This window comes from Eucyclogobius newberryi, unplaced genomic scaffold (genome assembly GCF_026437365.1).
Source record: "Eucyclogobius newberryi isolate DKJ021-1_F unplaced genomic scaffold, fEucNew1.0.hap1 SCAF_3, whole genome shotgun sequence".
Classification (NCBI taxonomy): Eukaryota; Metazoa; Chordata; class Actinopteri; order Gobiiformes; family Gobiidae; genus Eucyclogobius; species Eucyclogobius newberryi.
Window position 1 is genome coordinate 33,568,859 of NW_027315945.1, and position 24,942 is coordinate 33,593,800.

The window sequence follows — 24,942 nt, forward strand, 5'->3', positions numbered from 1 at the left end:
CTTCACGTTCACAGCCCGTTTGTCGAGCTAATGAAGATGTTTAAAGTGTGAACAGAAGAGCCACTTGTCTCTTACAAGGACATGATCAGATCTGTGGAGAGGAGAGCATGTGCTTCTCAGGAGTTTTCCCTCTTCTTTTATGGGAAAATATTTGTAATTGAACACGATTTTGTGGCATACGTCCGATGCAGAGCGAAAACTTCTGCTAAACGTTTTATAGGAGCATTTTGTGACTTTTTGGTGTCGTCCCCACGTGTACGGTCGCCATGGTTATTCGGGAAACCGCACTTGTGATCAGTCGCTTTCCATCGTGACAATAAAGACAGTAAAGAAGCCACAAATAACCAGATTTAGGTTTATTAAAATGAGCCTGTTGCTTCAGTCGTGTGTTAAAACTATATACAAAACATTTAAAAAAGCATTGTAAAAAGAGAAAAAAAGGATAAAAACAAAGTAAAAAGATAAAAAGGAGGTTAATTCCTGAGACGCGCCCGTCGAGAGGTGCGAGCGATGGGGGTGGTGACTTTAGGGGTCTCGCTCTCCGCCATTACAGCGTCTGGGGAGAAAGAACAACACCGTTCAAGGGAAGAACGTAGAATTAGACTAATCTAAAATGTATGGTTTGAATCTTCACTTGTAGATTCTTTAAGGTTCTCAGTAGTAGTTACGAGAAGGTAGTAGTTATAATTGACCTTTAACTTTGGCATTTCATGTTTTAGAACTTAATGCAACTACTGAACGCACATGTTACTTTATATTCGTAAGGCGTTTCCTCACCATAAACCGCATTACCACTCCATCTACTGGCAGCAGAGGGAATTACAAAGGAGAGATGAACAAAAGCCGGCTGGCCCATAAAACATGAACACGATAGTACAATATTTGATTGGCAGAAATGCTCAGGACGAGTGGCACGGCACAGGAAAGATCCAAATCTCAGCCAAAGACGTGATAAAACGGAGGAATGTGAAACTTGACTGTTTTCTGAGGCTCAGAGGGAGAGGACTTACACACACACACACACACACAAAAAAAAAAGCATAAATTAAGCTTAATACATGTGAAGGTGTGTTTTTTTATGGAGGGAACTATATTCAAACATGGTTAAAAGCTTGAAAAAGTAAATTTGACATAATGTGTCATGTGTATCTGTTTGATAGTAGATGGTCTAAAAAGCTTTCGTTTGGCATGAATGAATCTACAAACTTCTATTTTGTCAATCCTTCAGCACAAAATATTGCCTTTCATTGAATTTTGGTGAATTTGAAATTAGGTTTTGTGAGAGCACGTGCAGGTGCTTCAAACGCACGAGATCGATGGGTAAAAACGTACCGTCTTCATCTTCTTCGCTGCTGAACGTGATCATGGCCTTTTTAGATTTGCGAGTTTTCCGAGGCGTCACGAAACTGTCGCCGTCGAGGCTCGAGACAGACGCTTTGGACTGACCTGCGACGGGAAAGTGAAAGGCGTTCAGTATCTAAACCGTGGCGTGTGTGGATCCTTTTACGTTACGTCCCACGCACCCTTCTTAGGCTTGGAGCGGCCTCTAGGGGGCAGCGGCGTGCGCAGGGCCGTTCTGTCTGTTTTCTGGTTCTCCTCCTCCACCTCTGGACTCTCTACGTTCTCCAGACCTTTGGTGTGGACCGCCGTGAGACGCTTTTCAAACTCATCCACCTGAGCCTGAAACACAGCAGCGTTTAGCACAAACAACACTCATGTATATTTATGAGACGTTTGTGTGTCATTGAAAAAAATAAAAAATAAATAAAATATATATATATATGCCATTAGTTCATTCATTCATTGTTACATTCGCCATTTTGTATCGACTCAAACTTTAATCATTTGACAACAAACATGGTATAAAAGCTTTGCTGCATTTTAAAAACGTGAATATAGCGTCGCTTCAGTGAGTTGACCATAAAATGACAATTCGGGATAAACAAGTAAAATGCAATAGACTTGAAGAAATCCAACTGCTGGAACATGGCTCGTGTCTGAAACTATCTGTTTGGCATTAGCGCAGCACTAAATATTACATTTTTAATGGGACAGAGGTTACATTGGTAACCATCTCTGCCCGTTATGAGCTTCAGGATGGCACAGACTGAAAGATGGCATGAAAATCTAGAAACGTACATCTCATCTTCAAATAGAGAAGTTTAGATTCTTTGGTATATCGATTATCATGAATATTTAGTTCACTACATAAATCAATAATGAAAAAGAATAAGCAAAGGATTCAATCTAAAACTCATCTAAATGTACTGAACAGTTTTGTCTGGCCATTTGTGTCATATTAACTTGATTTTGTCTTTCAGGAAGTTCAATCTCATAAAGTAACGTGTGAAACAATCGTCTTTTATTTCCTTCCAAAATCGTCAGAATAAAATGTTCTACCATGACATTTTGGCTTCACTTTTCTGCTGCAAGACCGTTCATGTTCATCAACGCACTCAGCATCAGAACCACTCGACGTTGCAATATTAAAGTGATCATGAGTGCGATGCGAGCGGCCGTGGTTAAACGCTGGAGTCACCTTGAACTGCGCCTTGGCCCCTCGCCGCAGCTTGGCCATGATGTTGAGCAGCGGCTGGTAGACCCCGGGCTCCGTGAGCTTATCGCTGTAACACTCCCAGCACTCCTGCAGCCGCTTGAAGCCGCGCTCGCACACCGACAGCAGCGACAGGGACACGGCCAGGTCGCACCACTGCCGCTCCGTCCTGCAGGGGGCACCGCACGTCAGGGTCACGGCTCGGACAATGCCACACGGCGGAACATTTCAGGCAAAGCAAAGACATCCTGAATGACGAGCAGGCGGCCTTCCCCAATGCTCATGTTTTGAGTTCATATCTGTCACTTGACTTTGAAAACTCTAAACCCGTCGTAAAACAGCACTTTCAGTTAATTTACCAGGTTTTAAAAGCGTTTTTAGAACACACCGGCACAGCTGTCAAATACTTTAAGCCCTTAAGAGGACAAATATTATGCATTATTGGCATTATTTACTTTGGCATTTCATGAACATAAAAGGAAAAAACATAACTTTGGGAAAGGCCAGAGTAACTGAGCTTCGACTAGTGACTGCAGAGGGAATTACACAATTAATAAAACAACCATGCTACTGTAGCTGCTTGCCGACGTCCTGGTTCAAGCACGCAGTCGTAATGATCGTGATTAAACGGTGGAAATGCACAGAATGAGTCCGGCGATGGTCCATGGACTTAAAAACGGCAGAAGATTCTCATAAGTGTCGCAGGTCGAGAAACCGTTCAGAAAACAATGTGTCCCTTCAGATTAATTAGACAAATTTGATGCCCACAAATCAGGTTCAGCATTTTCAGGTGGATCCTTTCAAACACAAGGAGGCTCCCAAAGTCACAGGGCCCCCCCCCACACGGGCCCCTGCCCTTCACCCGACATCGTTCTCTAGTCTAGAACGCAACGGGACGACGTGAAGCGCATGGCCAACACAAAGACGCATTCATTAACTCGACTCTGTTCCGGCGTTTGGACCAAATCTCATTTTCTACAAACGTCTTTCATCTAAATCCACTTTGCTTCCGTTCCATTCAGAGAAATGCCCTTCGTTTCAGAAAATGGACGAGTGAGTCGGACCGAGCTCGTGGTGCGCCCCGCGAGCCTCTGTTGCATCATGGGAACAATTACTGTTAAAAAATGATCCCGCAGAGCAAGTGGAGCTCTAATGCTTTTTATAATTCTTCATATTTATCATTATTAAAACGATTTGATAAAAGGAAACTAGCCTGTGACTTCCACTGATTGCTGGCTGCGCCTTCAGCGTGCATCACCGTAAAACGTCATTAAAACAAAACGCAGGCCGAGAGCTCCGGTTCACGGTAACGGCCAACGTTTCTTCACGTTATGTTCCACAATAACCGAGCAACGTGCTGGATGCTACACGTATCACTGCTCAAAAGGACAAACGGAAAAAGGCAAAAGGACAAAGTAGCGCCTTATGCAGGAGAATAAATATTATTCAAACGTGACTCTGAGCGGGCAAATAAGTGACAATTATAACGTCGATTTTGACCATGAATCTGTCTAAAAACCTCTTGATAAACCCATATTCTTCAATGAGACCAAATGAAGAATCCTGTCTGTAAATATTTGACTTATAAGAAAACGAGGCACACTTTAGAATTTGTGCGGTTAAAAAAACATTTTAACTGTCAATCCGTTCATTCTGTAACTTGTTGAAAGGTTTAAACCATTTCAAAACACAAATGCGTCGTCTGTTACTGCGTTTTAACGGGCGGAACAAACAAACCTGCTCTAATTACGCTCACTTATCAAAGCGATCTCTGTTGTGATTTGTACGCGGCGCTGACATTTTCCACATGTGATGAATATTAACGAGGGACAATTACAGTAAAGAAGAAGAACTCACTTGGCGGTTCTGAAGCGCTGACACAGTTTTTCCACCAGGGACTCGGTTTGTCTTTCTTTAGTGATGTAAGAGAACAGCTGCCTGAAATCACAGTTATAACATTACATTACTACATTATCGTCAGCGTGACAGACGTGGAGAGAGTCGGCTGAGACGTGGGAGGACGCGGCGTTTACTTCATGACGGTGTTGAAGTCTGTAGAGTTTATTCCTCGCTCCGGATCGGACAATCGGCTGATGATGTCGGGGAGCAGGTTGTAAATGGCGTTGTCCTGAGAGAAGAAGCCACATTAAAATGACGGTAAATCAAAGTTGTTATTTTTTTTTAAACATATAGCTGACACTTTAATGTTATACAACTCTAAATAATGCAGCGTCTCGCAACGCAATCATTCGTAAAAGGAGAGAATTACCATTTACTGGGCATTTTTGGAGACTGTAACGTTTGAACTTTTATACAAAAACTATTCCATTGCAACTTGAAGCGTACAGTAAAAAACATGTGACCAAACTGTTAAACCATTAATTATGTTTATTAAAACAAGGGAAAGAAATGCCATTTACTGCCGATGTCTGATATCAACCAAACCATTTATTTGAGATGCTCAAGTCCAGCTTTATCAGTTCCAGAATACAAAAGATAACTTATTAAAAAAAGAGAGATTAAAAGCAAAAGGTTTAAGGAGCAGAAATGTTCTACTCTCAAAATAATGTATGAATGACAAACTCCAGCCGTACCTTTGATGAGAGCTCGTTGAAGAAGTTGAGGGCGAGGCTCACGATGTGCGGCTCGGGGTCAATTAGCAGCAGGGCGACCTCGCTGATCTGACCTTTAACCTTGAGCACATCCTTCAGGACGAGCTGCGTCAGGACTGTCACGGCCGTCTGCCTCACCGACGGCTCCTCGTCGCCGAGCCTGAGGGAACATGTTCTGTCATTATCCTGTATCCTGTGTCCTCGTGCGCAGATCCGGCTCGGTCAGCCTTATTACAGGCTTCACTAAAACACTTTGACTTTGGTCTTCTCTAAAAGAGGTCAAGCTTTGGGTAAAGTGATATTCGGATTCAGAATTTCTATTAAAAAATTAAGAAGTACAAACTGTTTGTTAAATGTGGCCGTTCATGTCACATTAACATTAGAAAGAGGAAATGTTATTCATTAGATGTAATAATCAGTCTAAAATGGCCCCGTCACACTCATGATGAAGAAATGTGAACTTTAATAAGCAGACTTTGACCACCAGATACAACGGTCCCAAGAACTGAGTCCCCCTCCGAGCCCCAGTCCCCCTCCGAGCCCCAGTCCCCCTCCGAGCCCCAGTCCCCCTCCGAGCCCCAGTCCCCCTCCGAGCCCCAGTCCCCCTCCGAGCCCCAGTCCCCCTCCGAGCCCCAGTCCCCATTGACCGCGCCCACACAGCCAAGGTGATTGCAGTGGCTCTGTAGAATATCCAACAACTTTCTGAACCCAAATTAAACATAAAAAAAAGGTATATTTTGCCCTCCTTTCTATCCCTTTCGAGCACAGTAATCATGTTCATAAATGGCCTGAATGCTGCTGGCATTGAAGGACGGGTCAAATGCAGATGCACCTTATCCACAACTAAAGATTAATTCAAGTTAAAAAAAAAAAAAAAAAGTGTTGCATTTTTATTCTATCTTATAAACGTAAAGATTCCAAACCTCATTTTATGAATTAGGAGTGAAGTTGGGGAAAGGTTATGGCTCATATTGTTTTGACTGGAGGAATTCCATGTTGAACTAAACAAACAGAACTCATTTGCAGTCGTGCCGTGTGTGGAATGCTCTTTAAAACCGATGCTTTTGCCAAACGACACTGAACAAAACCCCTCGTTCACCATTTGAGTCGAGAGCACGGCTCTTGGCAAAGGATCAGACGCCTGTAACGCGGCACCAGAACTCGCCAAAGCAGGGAATTACAATACCGGAGCATAATGAGCAGGCAATTAATTCCTAATGCTCTTATCAGGAGGATTCAGGGCGGCCGCGAAGAGAACAGCGGAGGTGGAGGTGAGTGGGAGACAATTAGGCAACGCTCTGAAACGCTTATCTAGTCGCGCACAAGGAGGACGGTGCACTTCGGAATAGAACGGAATACTTTTACATAACGAGAAGCAAGTCCCTGCGAGTATTAACTAGTACAATTAAAACTGAACTTCAAAAACCGTCGCCGCTGGTTGATAGAGAAGCAGCGGGAACAAGAAAAACCACAGAAAAAACATTCATTCATCATCGTTTACTTTTTAAAAACGACTCGTGAAGAACTCCACAAGAAAGTTTTTAAGCATTTTAATTAAACTTGCACTTCAAAAAGCTGCTTGGTTGATGGATTTTTCATCTGAAACTACTTTTTAAAAACAATAAATAAATTGTGAATCCTCAGAACGTTTTCCTTCTCGTTGCTCAATTGTTCTACATAATTACAACTCGAGCGCTGCGGCGTTCACACCGGTAATTACACGTTTCATTGTCATCCAATGCCTTCGCCGTATGCGGGGGTCTGAGCCTCCACCCCTGCTCACTACTCGAGCCAGAGCTTGAAACGCCCTCCGGTTTCCGTGGCAACAGAGGGGTCAGTTCCAGCCGAGCGTCTCCTCTTTGGCACAGATCGTCTCTAAAGTTTACGCTCTCCGTCTCCAAACCACTTCGATCGAGGAGCAAACTTTTCCCATCTCGTGGCTCAGTGAAGTGTCGGCGCCGCGGCAACGCTTCACTGGACTCGGATCAGACTCGACCCGAGGAGAGTCGTGGATCCATACGACAATCGTTCACGTATCGCACGAGGAACGGAGGCATGTCGGGTTAGCGCAAAGGCGGGAGGCGGAATCTGATCACTTAAAATTTAATAATAAATAAATGTCAAGACATTTTTATTATCCTCCAACAAGTGTAAGAGACAAGTATATTCATTCATGCAGTAGTTTTACAGTGCATTGTTCATCCTAGGCCTGTCATAATCACTACTTTATACTATTTTATTGATCGAACGAGAAAGTGACAAGACTTTTTTGGGCAAAATGTTTAGTTTTTAGCACTAGTGGACAACTTTCTCTTCATTTTTGTAAACAATTGAGCAGTAGAGTGAGAATAATGGTACATCAACAGATTGCTCTTCATTGATAAATTGATCTATTACAGGCTGCGAAATAGACGGGCCCGGGGCCCGCAAGCAGTTGAATTTCCGGCGGGCCCGCGGTTTGAAATAGGAGGGGGCGCGCCGTGCCCCTCGAAAAAAAATAAAATCAAGATTTAACTAGTAATTTGGCCATATTCGGGGCATTTTCATCGCTTAAGATTCGTTTTGACAGACACGCTTCTCATTGGCCGAGCGGTCTCCGTGATGTAATATCGATGAAAGCGGGCATCTGATTGGCCGCTGCCTTAGTGTTGCATTCACGTGTCCTCGGAAATGCCCGGTCTAATTTTCGGGGGAATGTATATATGTTAGTAGTTTATTTTGTAGGACGTGATTTCATATATTCCACAAGATCTCCTTGTGTCAAATGGTGTAAACAGTATTTATTTTGTATCTAATAAACATTATTATATTGAATTGTTTAATTCAATATAATAATGTTTTAAAGATCGTGATCTCTGGTTTATATGATTCAGTATTTGTGCTCTTCATATCAAATAATAGATAAAAGTACTTTAAATTGTTTTACATGCTAATAACCAGGTTTAAAACAACAAATTTATCTTGTTCTTATGACTCCGCGCGCGCTTGTGGGCCCCTGAAATTGCTTGGGGGCCCCTAACTTTGAAAATCTATTTCTCAGCCTGTATTATGATCATTTTATTACTACATTTCGTGACAATTTGGTTCAAAAGGGTCAGGCTAAAATGCATTACAGTTTTAACGTTACTTTAAAATAATGCGAGAGTAAAGGAATGACCCAAATAATTACCCACGAGTAAAAGAGTATTTGGAGAAACTACTTAGAGCTTATTTTAGGTACACGTTTACAACTGTTGTAACAAACAAAAATAAAATTTGACCAGAACAGACACTTTCCATGGTCTCAGTGGAAAAAGCGACGCGCCTCGTCCTGAACACGTCGATCTTTCACAGGCAGATTCAGAAGACAAAGTAAAGTCGTGTCTCCCGGTGTTCCCGGCGTTACCTGGCGTAGAGGTTCTGTGTCCAGGGCTCCAGGATGTTGGGGAAGCGCACGGTGAGGTCTCCCAGGGCGATGATGGCGTTGGCCCTGACGACGGGGAGAGAGGAGCGCTCCAGGACCGTGAACATCAGACGCAGGTTCTCCTCGCAGGCGGACGGGCTGCACAGGAGGAACCACCACTTTAAAACACACACAAACTAAAAGTATAACACGCATAAACCTGGCCCCGCCCATTTCACTTCTGTTGACATCTGATACTAAAACGTTTACCGTATTTTCCGGACTATAAGCCGTTTTCATAGTTTTGGCCGGGGTGCGACTTATAAGTCGCTCCGGAGATATAAGATAAGAGATAAGATATTCCTTTATTGTCCCACATGGGGAAATTTCATTGGTGCAACGCAGGTAGATGCAGAAGAACAGATCACCTACAAGAAGTATGAAAAACACCCTCAGCAGAAGATCTCCTATAAATAAACAAAAACTCCCATAGACAAATAAACAAATAAATAAATAAATACCATTGCATGTGATCCCGACAGTAAGTATAAATATGTGTGATATTATTTGTTATTTTCACACCTGAAACGGCATTTCATACTCCAGTGTAACTTATACATGCATTTTTTGGCTAGTGCGACTTATACGCCAAAGTCCCAAAAATACGGTACTCTAACACGATAACCAAAATCAGAGTAAACTATATTTTACAGATGCAAATACAAATCATTTTGGAGTTCAATTACAAAAAAATGCATAAATAAATCTGGCTTGGAACAAATCCTTCAGTACAATAGGTCTAAAAGTACACTATTGTAAAGTTTCGAGTGTGCAAGGCTGATCTTTACGTCCCTATGTGAGAAAAGGCATTTTAAGAACTACCTTTAAAGTTACTAAAAGATATAAAGCTCTTTAAGTGTGGATTGGACAGTTGCTGCTTCTCATTGATAGCTCAAAACAGACAATTTGCTCGTTGTGTCTCGCCTTAATCATACAGTGCTTAAGTGTGGATAGTTTTGAGGAGCCCTCGTCCTTCACCTGATCATCATGTACTGAGAGAGAGCGAGACAAGCTGCCGTGGTGAGCTGTGGGTGCGAGTATCGTCCCGGAGAGCTGCAGACTTTCACCAGCAGAGGCAGGAACGTGCACAGCAGGTTTTCCTCTGCGGATGAAACCAGGAGAATGAATGAAAACTGTGGCCCTTGCATGCACTATTCAGTCAAATCTATATCTAATCTACAACATGTATTTTCATGTGTGTTATAAATGTATAACGGCTACTAGAAAGAAATACTGATCCAAAAAGGACTTTGTTATTAAAAAGATGGCTGTTGTAAGGATATGAGGAAAGTAAAAGGCAGACTATACCAGCAAGTAGTTCCATCTCGCAGATTTTCCGGATGAGTTCAGCCTCTGTGTCTTCGGCCGAGGCGCCCATCAAACCAAGCTCCTCCTCCATGGCGCTTTCATTGGCCGCCTGCCGTTTGGAGAAACGAGACAGTAAATCTGTTTGTGTGTAACAGCTGTTGTTCGATTAATAAAACATTAGTTGACTGTATCTTGGTCGACCAAAAGTCAAGAGCAGAAATGTGAGTTATTTGGGAGTGAATTGTTGCGAGTTTACTTTGCGCCAATGAATTCATAGTTTACCATTAGTTTTCTGTAAACATGATCTCCTGTAATCTCGTAGCTTTGTCAGTGCACTTTGAGAACAGATACACGGTAAAATCAGAGATCTTTTGCCAACACGATGAGTCACCTTCATGTGACACACACACACACACACACACACACACACACACACACACACACACACACACACACACACACACACACACACACACACACACACACACACACACACACACACACACACACACACACACACACACACACACACACACACACACACACACACACACACACACACACACACACACACACACACACACACACACACACACACACACACACACACACACACACACACAGCACCGCAACACCAATTAAAAAGTCATTTGTTTCCGTTTCCTGGTGAGCAGAGTAATTACAGCTCGTGTTACCTTGACACTAAAATAAGCCGTGACACACTGACTGACACTTTATTAATTGTGGTGCTGTTTGGCCCCCTGCAACGTTACTTTAAAATTTAATGCGTCATTAGCACTTTTACTCTCCACATAACAAGATTTAAGAAGTTAGAAGTCAACTTTGATAGTGGCTTATGAACCGATTCCTTGTAGTTTGTTAGTCAAAGTAAAATATTTATAAGATAAGTTTTTTCATGGGCAATACAGATATTTTAGAACCCATACATGTTATACCGGGAGTATAAATAGTATCATAAGGAAAAAGTGTACATTTTGTCCAATGATGCTTTGCACTCAAGTGTTAAAGTATTTATTTTAAGCAGTTAGTCAGCACATTAAACAATATAGGCCTCTGTTGAATATTTAAGGCTGATAAAAGTGTAAATATTGATCAATGTCTAATACTAAAACGTACTCATGTTCCTGTTTGAGCGGTTGCTATGGAGCTGGAGGTTCATGTACTCGGCTATTATTTTATTTTCTTTATTTTCATTTTCTTCCCTCCATTCCCTATTAAGATATGAGAGGACCTGAGAGGAGTTTTGTTAAGAGTTTTTGTTTTTGTTCATAAGAGTTCTTCTATTAAGAGTGTTATTTAAACTTCCTATAAGTTGTCTGTCCTTTCCTTCTGTATCTACCTGTGTTGCAACACCAACATTTTCCCATGTGTGGACAATAAAGGCATATCTTTTCTTATCTTATGTAGTCAGTGGTTTACCTTGGACTTGCTGGACGGGCCCTTCTCCTTCTCCTCCCTCTCCTCAGTCTCTCCTCTCCTCCTCCTCAGCTCGGCGCTCACACTGCGCTCCAGGTGAGACACTTGCCAGAAGGCCACAGCGCCGCAGAGTCCCAGCAGCTGTGCCAGGCACACGCAGCTCACTGCAGACAAGCATGAGACCACGACACAGACCAAATATGAATAAGGATCATGTGTCAAGACAACTGGACATCATGATTACAGGGGGAACATGTAGCTTCGTCTGGGAAAGCGCCCAGCGTTTTCTCGTCTTCATTGATCGGTGATTGCTTTGCCAGGAATGTTCCACAGTAGGGCATTAAACATTTATATCCTGCAGCAATTAAAAGACAGGCACTTTTATTGTTCAAAATATATTAGCAGTCGCCTTCTGCACTTGGCCTGAAGGTATAAATTGCATCTCCATGGAGATGTTTAATGCCCTACTGTGGTGCATTCTAGGCAAAGCAATTAGTAAATCTGCATGAGATGAGCAGGGTGTGATCAAACCATGTTTTTCTGTGTTTTTTGAGTGTGCAGAATGTTTCTGTGCAAAACATCACACTTCAATGTCCAATGCGTCAGACTCACCATGTTCACCTTGCTCCACGTCCTGGGAGCCATCTTGGATCGAGACAGAGCTTTTGTTGATTTCTCCTCCTTCTGCGATCTGGTCAAGTAACAGTCGAGCACAGCGCTGGAGCAGGCGCGAGCACAGCTGGTCAGGTGACTCTGCCAGGAAGTAGATGAGTCTGACGGCCTGCTCCATGAAGCTCTGCCAGAACGGGTTCTCCATCACAACACCTACGAGGCAGAGTCAGAGCAAGTCCAAACAACAACTGGGCCAATGTCTTCTGCAACTACCTTCAGCCAGGGCCTGGCACAGGCGGGTGAAGAGCTGGTGATCCTGAGGAAGCCTAAAAGGGGCACCTTTGGATTGCTACAGAAAAGAAAGAAATTATGCATAAATTTCCCACAAATAATCTAAAAACATATGGAATATGTATCAATGATCAGCTTGGATCTTTTATTAAGAGGTCTGCCTCCAGAGGGTGAAGTCGCTCTAATGACATGAAGGATTGGCTGAAGCAATTGGAAAATTGCATTTATATTATATTATTTTGAAAACAAATAAACAAATATGGCTTTCAATACTGGCAATGCAGGCGTTTAACTTTTGGCCGTGGCAAATTTCCACGCAGTTTCAGGGACCGCGGCATTTCCCTTATAGCCCGTTATAGCCTCATGGCTAACCCTAACCCGGCGCAGTCTAAAATGGCGCTAAAATAGCGGCGCAGTTTCAGGAGCCGCGGCGTGCGGCCGGCACAAAAATAACATGGCAGTTTCAGCCGCACGCCGCGGCACTACAGACACTCCCTTGACTTTTATCTTATTGACAGGTCATTGCACATTGTCATATTATTGCACACACCAGAGAGCTATTAGCTCATTTTCTAGTCCCTGGGCAGGGGTAACGTGACCGCAGGTTAATGTGTGGAGGTCATTCATTGAGTGTGTAAAAATGGGGCTAAAAAAGACAAACATCTAATCACCTGCAGCAGCAGCAGATCACTATGACAACACACCAGATTATTTTTTTTTTAGTTTTGATAACATGGAAAATAAAAAGCATATTAGCATAAACATGGGCGTTGTAGCTGGACTTACTCTGACGTGGTCAGTGATGCTGCAGATGGTGATCACCGCGTCTCGAGCCAGAAGAAAATCCTCGGTCACTTTTTCTCCCAAAGCGACGGAACAGAGAGTATCCAGATTACTGAGCACCACCTCACGCTCGGACCTGGTCAAGACACACAGGACAACATAGGTTAACAATAATACTTTAGGACTATAACAAGTTAAAAATCGATAAAATAAAAGGGTTAGGGTAAGATTTTATGACTCAGATTGAGCAGTAATTACATCAAAATATCACTGGAAACATGTGAATTTAATGTTTGTGATGAAAAAAAAATCATCTGTACACGCAGTATACTCCTAAAACCTAAATGTCTTTAGTTTACTCTACATCAAATCTTGTAAAAAATCTCCAGTACTAAGTGATTAAGAAAAGATAATAAAATAAATGGCTTTAACAATATTTTGCTACAAAAACTACTCAAAAGTAGAGCCGTGTCAGATTGGAATTGCAGTTTAAATGGTGGGAAACATCAGATTGCAAAGGCTCCACTTATTTAAGTAATAAGTAGGACACAGAATGTTCTCTCCAAACAAAAGAAAGCAGGTGTCAATATATCACAATACAATAGAAACTGTAGAGAAAAATCACAGTGGCTTCTTTTTGTGCATCTCTAGTAGAAAGTCATTAGTCTTCATTGGTTCAGCTTTCCCACAGTTCCCCGGCGATAATGGGCGTAGGAGGGCGGGTTAGGGAAAGCACATGGATTTCATAGGTTCTAAATGCTGGTGGATGGAGAGGCAGCAGTGTGCGTGGGCTGCTGAGAGTTCTTGCTCTCTACTTACGCTTCCAAACACACGTCAGTCTTTGAGCTGGGCGGAAGGGGATGAAATTTTTTTTTTTTTTTTTTTTTTTTTTTTTTTTAGGCACTGGCACGAAGCCCAGTTAAATGATTGCGAGTCGTGACTTTCGTCGAACAGCAGAGGCAAAGCTGCTATTCAAGGCCAATATCAGAAATGTACACAACGGAGTTACATATTTTGTACTAGGGCTGGTCTGGTAAAGGGGGCTGGGCATATATGATAGAGATATATACATTCCCAAGTATGTTTCTGATGAGGGAACAATGTGGATAAACACTATATTTTCTAAAGGTCCCAAGTAATCGAAAGGTCAACAGGTCGAGTCATGCGAGATCGTCAATTATTTGGGAGGTTTTTGAATCGAAAAGTCCAGTCTTTTCTCTGTCAGTAAAAACATGTGGTTTAGAGCAGAGGTCAGACTTTGGAGGACGATATATTTGTATATTATTTGTGTAAAATGGCTGTATAGTTTACGTTTTTGAAATCTTTACTAAAAGCTATTTTTACTTTGTTTTTTTGGAAAGCCCAAATAAAATAAAAATCGGACCTCGACCACATCGCCCAGCTCTACCTCCGAGAGTTTTACGTGTAATATTTGATGCATAAAGTTCACCTGGCAGCCATGCCCAGCAACAGCACGGCAGCTCTCCTGTGAAGGCTGGAGGTGTCTCGTTTCCCGGTGAACCGTTCCCACAGGACCTGGATGACCGTGGACTGGAGATTACTCCCGCTGCCGAAGAACTCTTGCACCTAAGAATCAGTTAAGAGTTAAAAGAACGTATAGCTGCAGATGCAACGCCAGAAGGGAAACTCACGATTTCTTCCAGACATTGGATGGTTCCCAGAGACGCATCGACCATCAGCTCCGAGAGACTGTCCACCAGAGTCTGAGCTTTCGTTCTGAACAGACATGAAGCCATTAAGATGTTACTCGGGCTAGATTAGTAAAGTTTATCTGATGGTAGCAGTGTATTGAAAACATGTCACTTCTTTATTTTAGATTCTCATTACTGCTGCAGAAACTATTATGTATATTGTACACTATTGTAGGTCTGTAGGGCCTTGCAAGGGTCTGTAGGGCCTTGCAGGGCCCTGTAACGTTCATAGATTTGATCCTGCTTATCTGGACTATGCAGACTCTAAACAGGACTTGGACCCTTGTTGTTCTGACCTGACAGTGTCTCCCTGGGGGTTGAGGTAGAGCCTCCTGTAGGCCTGCACCACGGCGTCTTTAATGGCAGCGTCGGTCGACCACACCAAAGGCAGCATCTTCCTCACGCCGCTGATGGAGTTGGCGACGCTGAACTCGCAGACCGTCACGCAGAACTGCACCGCCTCTTGGACCACTGTGAGACACGGATCGACCCAAAAGAAGAAGAGTTTGTGAGGGGGCAACGGGGGCACGAGTCAATCCTTTTATTTAGAGCGAATCGCCATAAAGTGCCTCCATTTAATTAACCCTTTAGTTGCTTTTTAACAGTCTGGTAGCTCACAGAAGAAAAGACAAATCTGTTTTAGGGCCGAGTCAACAATAATCACAGCAAAAAGTAATTTGTCAATTACTCTTTGTAATTTTAATGCATTTTATTTCCTGTTGTGTGAAGCACTTTGACTTGTGCTCTACAAATAAACTTGCCTTGATTAACTGGTCGATGAACCATTAAAAGGATTAGTGTACATACTGTAGTTTATTCTGCCTTCTTTTACACACTAATACTTACTTAACTTGCTCCTTTCTGTACAAATAGTTTTCATTTTAGCATGAAATCCTGTGAGCTTGGGCCAGATATTTGGTCAAATCATAGAGACCTTTAACATATCCCCTTTTGCACAGGGAATGTTCTTTTACTTTACAGATAAATAAAACTGTGTGCAGCATTCCCTTCTTTACCTGTGGTGGTTTTCCAGTAGAGCATGGTGTTGATGACCGCGATGGCCGTCTCCACCTGCAGAGCGAACGCCTCCGTGTCGGTCAGGTACTGGACCAACATCTCCTGTTTGTTCAGCTCGCTCTCGCTCCCCTCCTTTTCCTCCTCCTTTTGTGGCGTCGCGGGCAGATTCTGGCTCACGTTGGAAGAGTCCTCGTCAGAGCCTTCAAAATTGAGCAAAAATGAGAATGAAGTGAAAGACCTTTCAAATAAATGCAGTCTTAAATGAAAACCAGGTATATTTTTTACCGACATTAGGCAAAAGAATGTATATAATAAACAGTAATGAATCGGAATGTAATGTTCTTCTATTTGGTTTGTTTGAGAATAAGTAAAAACCACTCAGTGTAGGCACCGTTGGAGAAAGATAAATGATGCATGTGACACTCCGTTCATTACCTTTAAAAATGAAAGCCAGAGTGTCCATTAGGGTTTGAGAGGAGAGAGTGGACAGACGAGAGAACATGTCGGACTCGGGGAAGCGGCTGTGGGCCTTTACGCACAAGCGCACGGCATTTCTGTGGAGGAAGAAAAGGATTTGGACAATTAGAACGTGAACCGACTCAGACAAGGTTAGTTGGAGAGTTTTAAAAAAGGTATGCAAAACTAGAACGCTGGGTTACAATTAAATTAACAAAAAAGGCCAGTCACATGTTACATGAGGATCCAAATCATTTCCAATTAATGATCATCTTTAAGTTATGTTGAGTGTAGACTAAAAGTTTAGAGTAGAGTTCAGACTGAAGTATGAATATGTATGGGTAATATTGTGTTGATCATGATTAGATTGTTCTTATTTAAAACTAAACAAAAGGGCTTTTCACAATGTAGAATTTGATATCGTTTCAGATGATGGACAGGACTGGACCAGGTCTGTGTTTCTCCATGTTTACCTGTATTTGTTATCACGAAGGCACTGGGCGATCTTAACCCCTGTGGCTCTGTCGTCCTCTTCCTCCTCTACCTCCTCTTCGCCTTTCTCCTCTCCCTCCTCTTCGCCCTCTCCTCTGGGCTCCAGCTCAGCTCTGACTGTAACGAGCAGCTCCGGCTCCATGGCGGCCCACAGCTCAGATGCCTTTATCACAGCGACTGCCAGAACAAAGTCAAACGCATCCAATTAATTTATATTCATGGGAAAACAGCAATATGTTCCCCTTAATTACATATAGCACTATACAGTGCTATATTTTACATGTAATTAAGGGGAACATATTCTGCATCATTTGTACCGTTATTGTCCTTTAAACATGCACTTGTACCTCTAAGCTTTAGAACTTAATGCATCTATTGAAAGCACACATTACTATTTTGGTCAGGCGTTTCCTCGTCAGGATTTGTGCTAGAGCTCCATCTACTGGCACCTGATGAGATGAACGTGAGCTTTGCCCAGAATTCACACTTTAAATCTTAGAGATACTTAATCACAGACCTTTTGCCAGCTCCACACCATGACCTTTTGCCAGCTCCACACCATGACCTCTTTAAGTCAATCAATGCACAACAACTGTGCAATCAAATTTCAATTAATGCTCTAATCAATTACAAAAAAATTAAATATATATTAGCATTATGTTCACAAATTACAACTTCCCACTTTCAGTAGAAGTTTGAGATTCTTTCCCCCCCATAATGGAGCAGGCCTTTGCACAGGCCCTTTCTCACAGCCCTCAGATTACCAAAGAACAGAACTCATGGCAAACCGAACAGTGAACGGAGCTGAATACTCTCCGTGTCTCTGATGCGACCGGTGACCACATGCTCAGACTGTCGGGCTCTGACCCATTATTCCACTGAACTTTAGAGGAATAACCCGGAGTCAAAAGCCTCTTCTCTGTAGACAGGCCCTTACAGCTGAGCAGAAAGACTCCTCTGCTCAGCCAAGATTACCTGCCAGTCAGAGCCAGAAGAGCTCAGCCCCTGTTCAGTGAGCTCGTATTCGCCTTGGTCTCATCACGGGGCAGAAAAACTCATCTTTAAAACACATACTATGCGATTACTTGAAGTTCAATGAATGAAACAGACTCTCAAAATTTGCAGGGGAATGTTCAACTTGTACTTATTATTTTCTTTAATGCATTTTACTGATCAGGTTTGTTTGAACGCCAAGTTTAGTTAATGATTTGAGCTGTAAAACTAGAAAATTAAACAGTTACTTTTTTCTTACCAGGGACTTTTCCATTGCACTTCTCCTTCATCTCTTTGAGTTTGGCCTTTTCCTTCTCCAGAGGTTTTTTAAGGTCGTCACTGCTCAACTAAAAAAATAAAAACCTATATAAATATCAAATAAATTACTGATTTGACACATTTGGTCCAGTGTTTGTTTACCTTGCAGCTGTACGGGTTGTGTGCGATGAACGCTGCCAGGAGCTGGATGGCGCTCTTTACAACATTGATAGACTTGTCCATGAGTCGTCCCACTGTGAGCTTCATCACTTCACTGTAACGGCACAAGGGCAGAGCCTGAAACACAAACATCCCGCAGGTATTCATTTAAAAGACATTTGTCCAGGAGTGTTCCATTGGAGAAAAAGATTTTAATCATTTTGGACTTTCATCCTAAAGTAATTCTCAATCTGAAGATTTAGTCTGAGAACTTTGGAAGCTCCACAATTAAATTCAAATTTCAATAAAATTTCTTTCCGTGGCACCTGAAATCATAACAGAAGTTTCCTCAAAGGGCGACAGTGAAAAACAGATTAAACAAATACTCCTGATAATAGCCTCTACTTAATCCATTAGTTTACATTGACCAAGCTTCACCTGAAATGAATCTCCTTTGTTACCCTAACAGTCCTGTGATTGACCATCCTATTGTTAGCTTGCTGCGGCCCTCTCCTCGCTGACGAGTGCCCGATTAGCATCCAAATGATCAGTGCTGATCCTGCCCCACGGTCTCATAAGGCTGTTTTACACCACGGGCAAATTTAACCTTAAATCTCCAGTCTCCCGCTTTTTAAAACAAACATGACCTCTTTAACTCCTTTCAAACCATCTCTTCTGCTGCTTAGAATCTTCAGCTCACAGTCCTAAAAGAAGTAGTTTGTGGCTTTAAGATGAAGATGCACGGTGCTCTGTGTTTACTGTGTTGATGCAGCCGCTTGTGCAGTGGCCGTTTGGTCTCGTCACATCTTCCCTCACTGCGTTGGACAGAATAAACTACATTGGATGAACCAGTTTTTGTCTTAAAGTGTTGCCCAGTTTAAAATGAACAGGAATGTTGTGAATGTGAATGAAATACTAAGGCAATTGTGTCCAAAAGCCCAGATATACAAGCATACAACGGACAGACTTCATTGATCATTCCATGGGCGACATTAATTTATTAATCATATAAATTTTATAAAAACAAACAAACGTAAGAGAATAAATAGTGCCGGTAAAAGACAAAATGAGGACGTACTTTGCTGTTGACGATGCGGGTGAACACCTGAATGACCCGGGCCCTGACGTGGGAGTTGGTGTCGTGGAGATGTTCTTGCAGCGTGTCGAAGAAACGATCGCGGTCGGCTTTTCCTGCTTCGTCCAGTCCATCTCCGCACAGAACCCGGACCAGGATCTCGCCCAGCACTTCACAGACGGCGGTGCGCATCGTCTGACTCTGGATTAGAAAACAAAAAGGAGACTGAAGATAAGCTGCAAAATAATACGGCCGTAGCATTTATGGTCATACAAAAATCAGGCTCATTTTCAAGAGTTCTATGAAAGTTCTTGCCCTCAGATTACCAAAGAACAGAACTCATGGCAAACCGAACAGTGAACGGAGCTGAATACTCTCCGTGTCTCTGATGCGACCGGTGACCACACGCTCAGACTGTCGGGCTCTGACCCATTATTCCACTGAACTTTAGAGGAATAACCCAGAGTCAAAAGCCTCTCTCTGTAGACAGGCCCTTACAGCTGAGTAGAAAGACTCCTCTGCTCAGCCAAGATTACCTGCCAGTCAGAGCCAGAAGAGCTCAGCTCCCGTTCAGTGAGCTCGTATTCGCCTTGGTCTCATCACGGGGGAGAATTATACATGAAAGTCAAATTTTAAATTGTATCCATCAGTACGTTTGTATCACGTGTTCTGCCCAATGAAAGGCAATGCACTAATGAGAACTACTGTGGTTGAAATGCTATTTTTTACAGCGACAATAATAAACCAAGACAAAATATTAGTGTTACTAAGATAATTACGTTGCATAGTGAAAGTTAATGTTGGTCCAGGATAATACTTTCCAGCATCACTGAATGTGAATACCATTGTACTTCTCCGTTTGCATATCCACTGTTTGACTTGACATACTTAGTACTTCATCAGTTTTACATGTACTCAAGTGTTAATGCTTAGGCGTGCCTGGTCTGGACACACGTAAATGACACTTTGGGAGGGGCCGTGACACAGAACAAGAGCTTTGCAGAGCCACAGATCCGGACTCTTTAACTCTACGTTGGCTGCAAATGGTCTCAATTCCAAGCCAAACGTAATAAATAGATAAGGACAGTCTTCTTGCATGGGATAATCTGGATTTTAATTATACAACTACGCACACTACTTTGGAATCTGTATTGTTATGAACCTCGGGATTATGTCATCACATCTCATAAATCTCAGTAGGCCTGATTTTAAGTCAAGTTAAGATGCTAAATACTAACTAAATAAAAAATATTTAAAAAAAAGGTATTTAAACTAGGGCTGAAACAAATGATTTTATTATTTCATTAGTTATTAGTCCAATGATTATTTCTATTGTACAGAGACTTTTTAAAAAGGGAGTGTCTGCAGTGCCGCGGCGCACGGCTGAAACGGTCGTGTTATTTTTTAAACCGAGTCTGAAACTGCGCAGCTATTTGACCGCGTTTTAGACCGCGCCGGGTTAAGGTTAGCCATGAGGCAATAACGGGCTATAAGGGAAATGCTGCGGTCCCTGAAACTGCGCGGCCATTTGATCGCGCCGCGGCTCTCCAGCCACGACCTTTTAAAAACACCATTAACCATATAAAAAGGTTGAAATTTGGGGACTGAAGGCTTCTGGGTAGAGAATATTAACAAATTAAGTGTATTATTGATTTTTTTTTTAATAGTTGCACCCTGATAAAAGTTTAACAGTAACTTTAAAAAAAATAAAGTTTTGGACGTTGCAGCAACATTGAAGATTTATAATGCCTGAGTTGTGACGTTCTATCCCGAGCTTTGTGCAAATAAAGTCAGATTCAATGGCTTTACCTCTCCTTCCAAGTGAGTGATTAAGACGCTGATGAAGGGGAGCAACAGTTCAGGCACAAGGGACCCGAGCTCGGCGAGGAAAGCGGCGAAAGCCTTTATTCCCGACCCTTCCCTGGCGAGCTCTTCACTGGACTTCAGACCGATCTCCCTGAAGATGAGTACAGAAAACACAAATGATTAAAAATACAAGGATGCAAAATTAAAAACACAGGAAACTAACCTTATGACCTCTCCGATCACCCCTCGGATGCCGTACTCCGTGCTCCAGACGGACACCGCTTGGGCAAACACAGAGGAAAGCTGCTCAAAGTGTTGGAGCAGCTGAATCACCCTCACACTGGCACCTGTAGAGGGCGGGGCAGATACAGACGCTCGATATCATTGCACGCAGGAAGTTACACGCTTTTAGAGACGAGGGGACTCACCGAGAAGGTGGTTGTACTTCTTGATCATTACTCCCAGGAGGTGGATGATGCCGTCTCTCGTGGGTTTGCTTTTAACGTGGCCGATGGTCGAGTTCTCCAGTAGTTTGTAGCAGCAACAGGTGACGCAGCTGAAAGAGAAGGCGTTAACAGTAAAGAAAGAGTTGAACACAGCTTTAACAAAACCTCTCTTTTTGGCAAAGGTGGAAATTAGAAATCTTATATGTTTGGTCTATTTTGTACATTTATTAGCATTTTATTTTATGATTTAGCACTACAATCAAGCTTTTCTCCAATTAAACCAACCGTAGTCATGTTTTAAACCCATTAAAATTATCTGCTTTAAGCCTGGTGTGCACTACACTTTTGTTTTTGTATTAGATTTTCGATGTCACACTACAAGACACTAGGGAATTAATGCAAGACATCCAACCACGCACCGACGGAGAGCTTGTGTTCCCCATTTGTCACATGAAATCGACCGTGGATAACGCGAGTGGAGCAGGGCTGACTCTGCAACCAAGATTCCAACATTTCACACACACACTTGATGTACGCCGCAGATTGTCGTCCCCGTCTTTCTGTGCGCTCGTGTTTCTTGAGCTCTCTCGCGTCATCACAACATACTTAATGAACTCTTCCTCGACCAGGGAGAGGTTCCACAGCGAGCGAACGTCCAACTGGAAGAGCTGCACCATGGCCTGCAGCACGGCCTCCCGCTCGGTGTCCCACTGGTGCATCCCCTCGATGGCCCTCCCCTTTTTCCCACCCTGTAAAAACAGGAAAACACATTTAATACACAACAATCATCACACTAGAGTTCGACGAGTTATCAAAACAGGAGTACATGATGCCCTCAGATTACCAAAGAAGAAATTCATACCAAGTCAAACCATTGAAACAGAATCCTCTAGTAATCCATTCTACAATCACACAACACACAAACACACACTCGCTGTTTGACATCTTCAGCGTCTAATCTCATACTCTTAATAATCAGACAGTTAGAAGATTGTCAGATTAACTGTGGGTGGACCCTTACAACAATGCAGTAAAGCTACACCGCACTGTCAAGATTACCCACCCAACAGAAAACTAGAGGATAATCTCACGGTTTGATCTAATCAGATATCTGCCTATGTTCATCAATGGGCGAAAAGAGGCCAAAAGGAAAGTGCAGATGAATGACACGGGAGTTTTTGACATAAAATTGCTTTGAATCCGTTGCGTTATACCTTTCCCGGCGCAGTGATGATGCTTTGTCTGCAGGAGTCGCTCTCAAGCATCTCGGTGAGTTTGCAGAGCAGGTAGACGCTCATTTTGACGGCGTTCAGGTTTTCTTTGCGCTCGGCGGCCGGCGTGGTGGTGGACATGAGGAGAGCGGGCAGAGAGGCAGCCAGGCCCCCGACAACTACGAGAAAAACACACAGTGACGCATTAACAAGTCAATGCACAGGTTCAGAGGGGTGATTATACGAGCACTTACCTTGAATCAGCAATTCTAAAGCATCTTCTTTCACACAAAGGTCGACAGATTTATTGTGCCTGGAAAAAGAATCAGTCATTCGTATGTAGATCCTCATTTTACAGTGAAAATTCGAACTTAAACGCCTTAACTATACAGAATACGCACATTTTAGTAACAGACCGTAGCGTTATTAGACAGAACAATGCATTTACTTACTGCAGCAAGCTGTATCCGGTGTCAAAGTGCTGCAAAATGCACATGTGGCCTTTGCTTCGCAGTTCTGCCTTGAATCCTACAAAGAGAAACCAGACTTCTCATGAAGACTGAATGAAAAAGTAAACCAGAGAGATCTTTTCCGTGATGGGGTCTGCTTACGGCTGATACACTGGGGTATTTGTTTTGGGGGAACCACGTCTTGCACCACGTATTGATTGATTCCTCCGGTTTTCACCAAGTCACCAAGGCACACGGGCAAAATAAAGTCCCAAGACATGTCTGAAAGGAAAACACAGACCAGGATGTGAGCTCTGCCTGTTTCACTTGAACTACAGCGGCTACATACATTACTACAAGTGGACAAGGATCAAGCTTGAGCCAATTGAACAGTCCATGGTCTTTTTATCAGGGGCGGAAAATAACTATATACAAACACTCATATTCATTGTAATAGAGTAGAGCTTTTGAGGAATTGTACTTATCGAGTTGGTTTTAAACATACTTGTATTGTAACAGAGTATATAGTATGCATCCAATTGTACAGTGAACTGTGTGCTTGCATCTCCACAAACCTGACTCTTTTCTGACCTGGAGACGCATCCCTGTTTTTCCCTTTGGTTATAATATTCCACAGTTTGGCATAGAACACATCTAGCTGCATGGAAAATGTTTTGAAGTATGGCTTTAACTTTCCATTTCCATTGAATCATGCAGGTGACGTGCCCCTCCAAAAAGTTAGTTACACGCTGTTGCTTTAATGTACAGTTTTAAGCTTTAAAAGCCATACAAGTGTACTTTAGCTTTAGCACAATTTAGCATTGTTCTTTCCACTGCTGCTGTTTGGGAGCAGAGTCTAGAGACGAGCGAGGTCCGTGTGGTCAACGTTAGCTTTAGCCTGTTAGCAAGTCTACGGGCTGTTTTCAAAAAGCGGGGCCAGAGACACTACTGGAATTCTGTAGTTAAATGTTCTTTTGACGCACTTACCTGTGGTCAGTGTGTGGTCAGTGTTCACTCCTCTGCCGCCTCTGTCCGCGGGAGTTGGCCGATCTTTGCACTGCCTCTGCCCCGTGTGTCTGTCCCACTGCTCAAACGGTCCCGAGCTCGAGCTTTTCAAATCTGCGCCGACCTCGCGCCAAAACAAGGCGCCGGCGACGTCATCAACACGCGACATTATTTACCTTCTGCTTTTTCGTTAAAATATCACAACAAATACACGTTTATAGCATTTTACATGTTAAGACACAGCGGGGGATCCAAAAATAAACAGAAAGTGATATAAATTTGCACATATTTGGGTTGGTTACATTTCTTGTTTCATTTGTTGAAAAAAATAAAATAAAAATACAAAGGGGATTTGGGTATCTTCTTTTGTATTCGAATAACGTAGTTTGTACTGGAAATAGGTGCACGAATAATTTTTGCCACTTTTTAGAGTTAAACCAAGCATATAATTAGAATATAAACAAATCCCTTCTTTCAAAATCGTAAGTACAAAAAGAGTGATGAATTAATGAGTTGCAGATTGGACAGTTTGGCTGTTGCTGCATGAAAGTTTGTTAAGAGCGTTGACCAAAAAAAACCCCATCGTGATTATGTGGTTCCTACTGTGGTAAGTAATTTTAAGAGTCTACTTTTTGTTTCTAAACTTCAGATGTATGTCCTTTATGCATAATTTTAGCACAAACAAAAATTCCAGTTAACTTGTATCTCATTGTTTGCATTTGGAGAAAAACATGGAAGGAAAAGACAGGGAAAAATTTAACAAACTAAATATTTACAACTGTGGCAGTTACTATGCAGCAAATGAAATAAAACACAGTGACACA

At 42.5% G+C, this 24,942-nt stretch overlaps 1 protein-coding gene and 2 non-coding genes across 3 annotated transcripts; all 3 read right to left on the reverse strand.

Moving 5' to 3' along the window:
• Positions 1–457: 457 nt before the first annotated feature.
• ncapd2 (non-SMC condensin I complex, subunit D2) lies at positions 458–23,393 on the reverse strand. The gene is made up of 31 exons (XM_072460716.1): positions 23,276–23,393; positions 23,117–23,192; positions 22,919–22,977; positions 22,668–22,843; positions 22,060–22,202; positions 21,436–21,563; positions 21,231–21,354; positions 21,011–21,158; positions 19,205–19,402; positions 18,130–18,264; positions 17,969–18,056; positions 16,698–16,893; positions 16,204–16,322; positions 15,768–15,968; positions 15,048–15,222; positions 14,692–14,776; positions 14,490–14,626; positions 13,043–13,175; positions 12,239–12,314; positions 11,966–12,178; positions 11,357–11,517; positions 9,917–10,025; positions 9,587–9,710; positions 8,552–8,707; positions 5,149–5,326; positions 4,588–4,682; positions 4,412–4,492; positions 2,540–2,723; positions 1,524–1,680; positions 1,333–1,446; positions 458–556 (listed from the first exon to the last, which is right to left on the reverse strand). Exons 1-31 carry the CDS (start codon positions 23,391–23,393, stop codon positions 474–476), a joined length of 4,170 nt encoding a protein of 1,389 aa, XP_072316817.1. The 3' UTR covers positions 458–473.
• On the reverse strand, positions 17,467–17,763 carry LOC140374701 (small nucleolar RNA U85). The gene has a single exon (XR_011929105.1). It is a non-coding gene; the product is annotated as a small nucleolar RNA U85 (small nucleolar RNA).
• Positions 19,514–19,809, reverse strand: LOC140374702 (small nucleolar RNA U85). Its single transcript, XR_011929106.1, has one exon. It is a non-coding gene; the product is annotated as a small nucleolar RNA U85 (small nucleolar RNA).
• Positions 23,394–24,942: the final 1,549 nt, after the last annotated feature.

Coding starts and splice junctions, on each gene's coding strand:
- ncapd2 (XM_072460716.1), bottom strand. CDS start 23,393: ATGTCTTGGGACTTTATTTTGCCCGTGTGCCTTGGTGACTTGGTGAAA. Junction 16,894..17,968: donor GTGCAATGGAAAAGTCCCTG/GTAAGAAAAAAG, acceptor TTGTTCTGGCAG/TCGCTGTGATAAAGGCATCT. Junction 8,708..9,586: donor TCTCAGTACATGATGATCAG/GTGAAGGACGAG, acceptor CCTCCTGTGCAG/CCCGTCCGCCTGCGAGGAGA.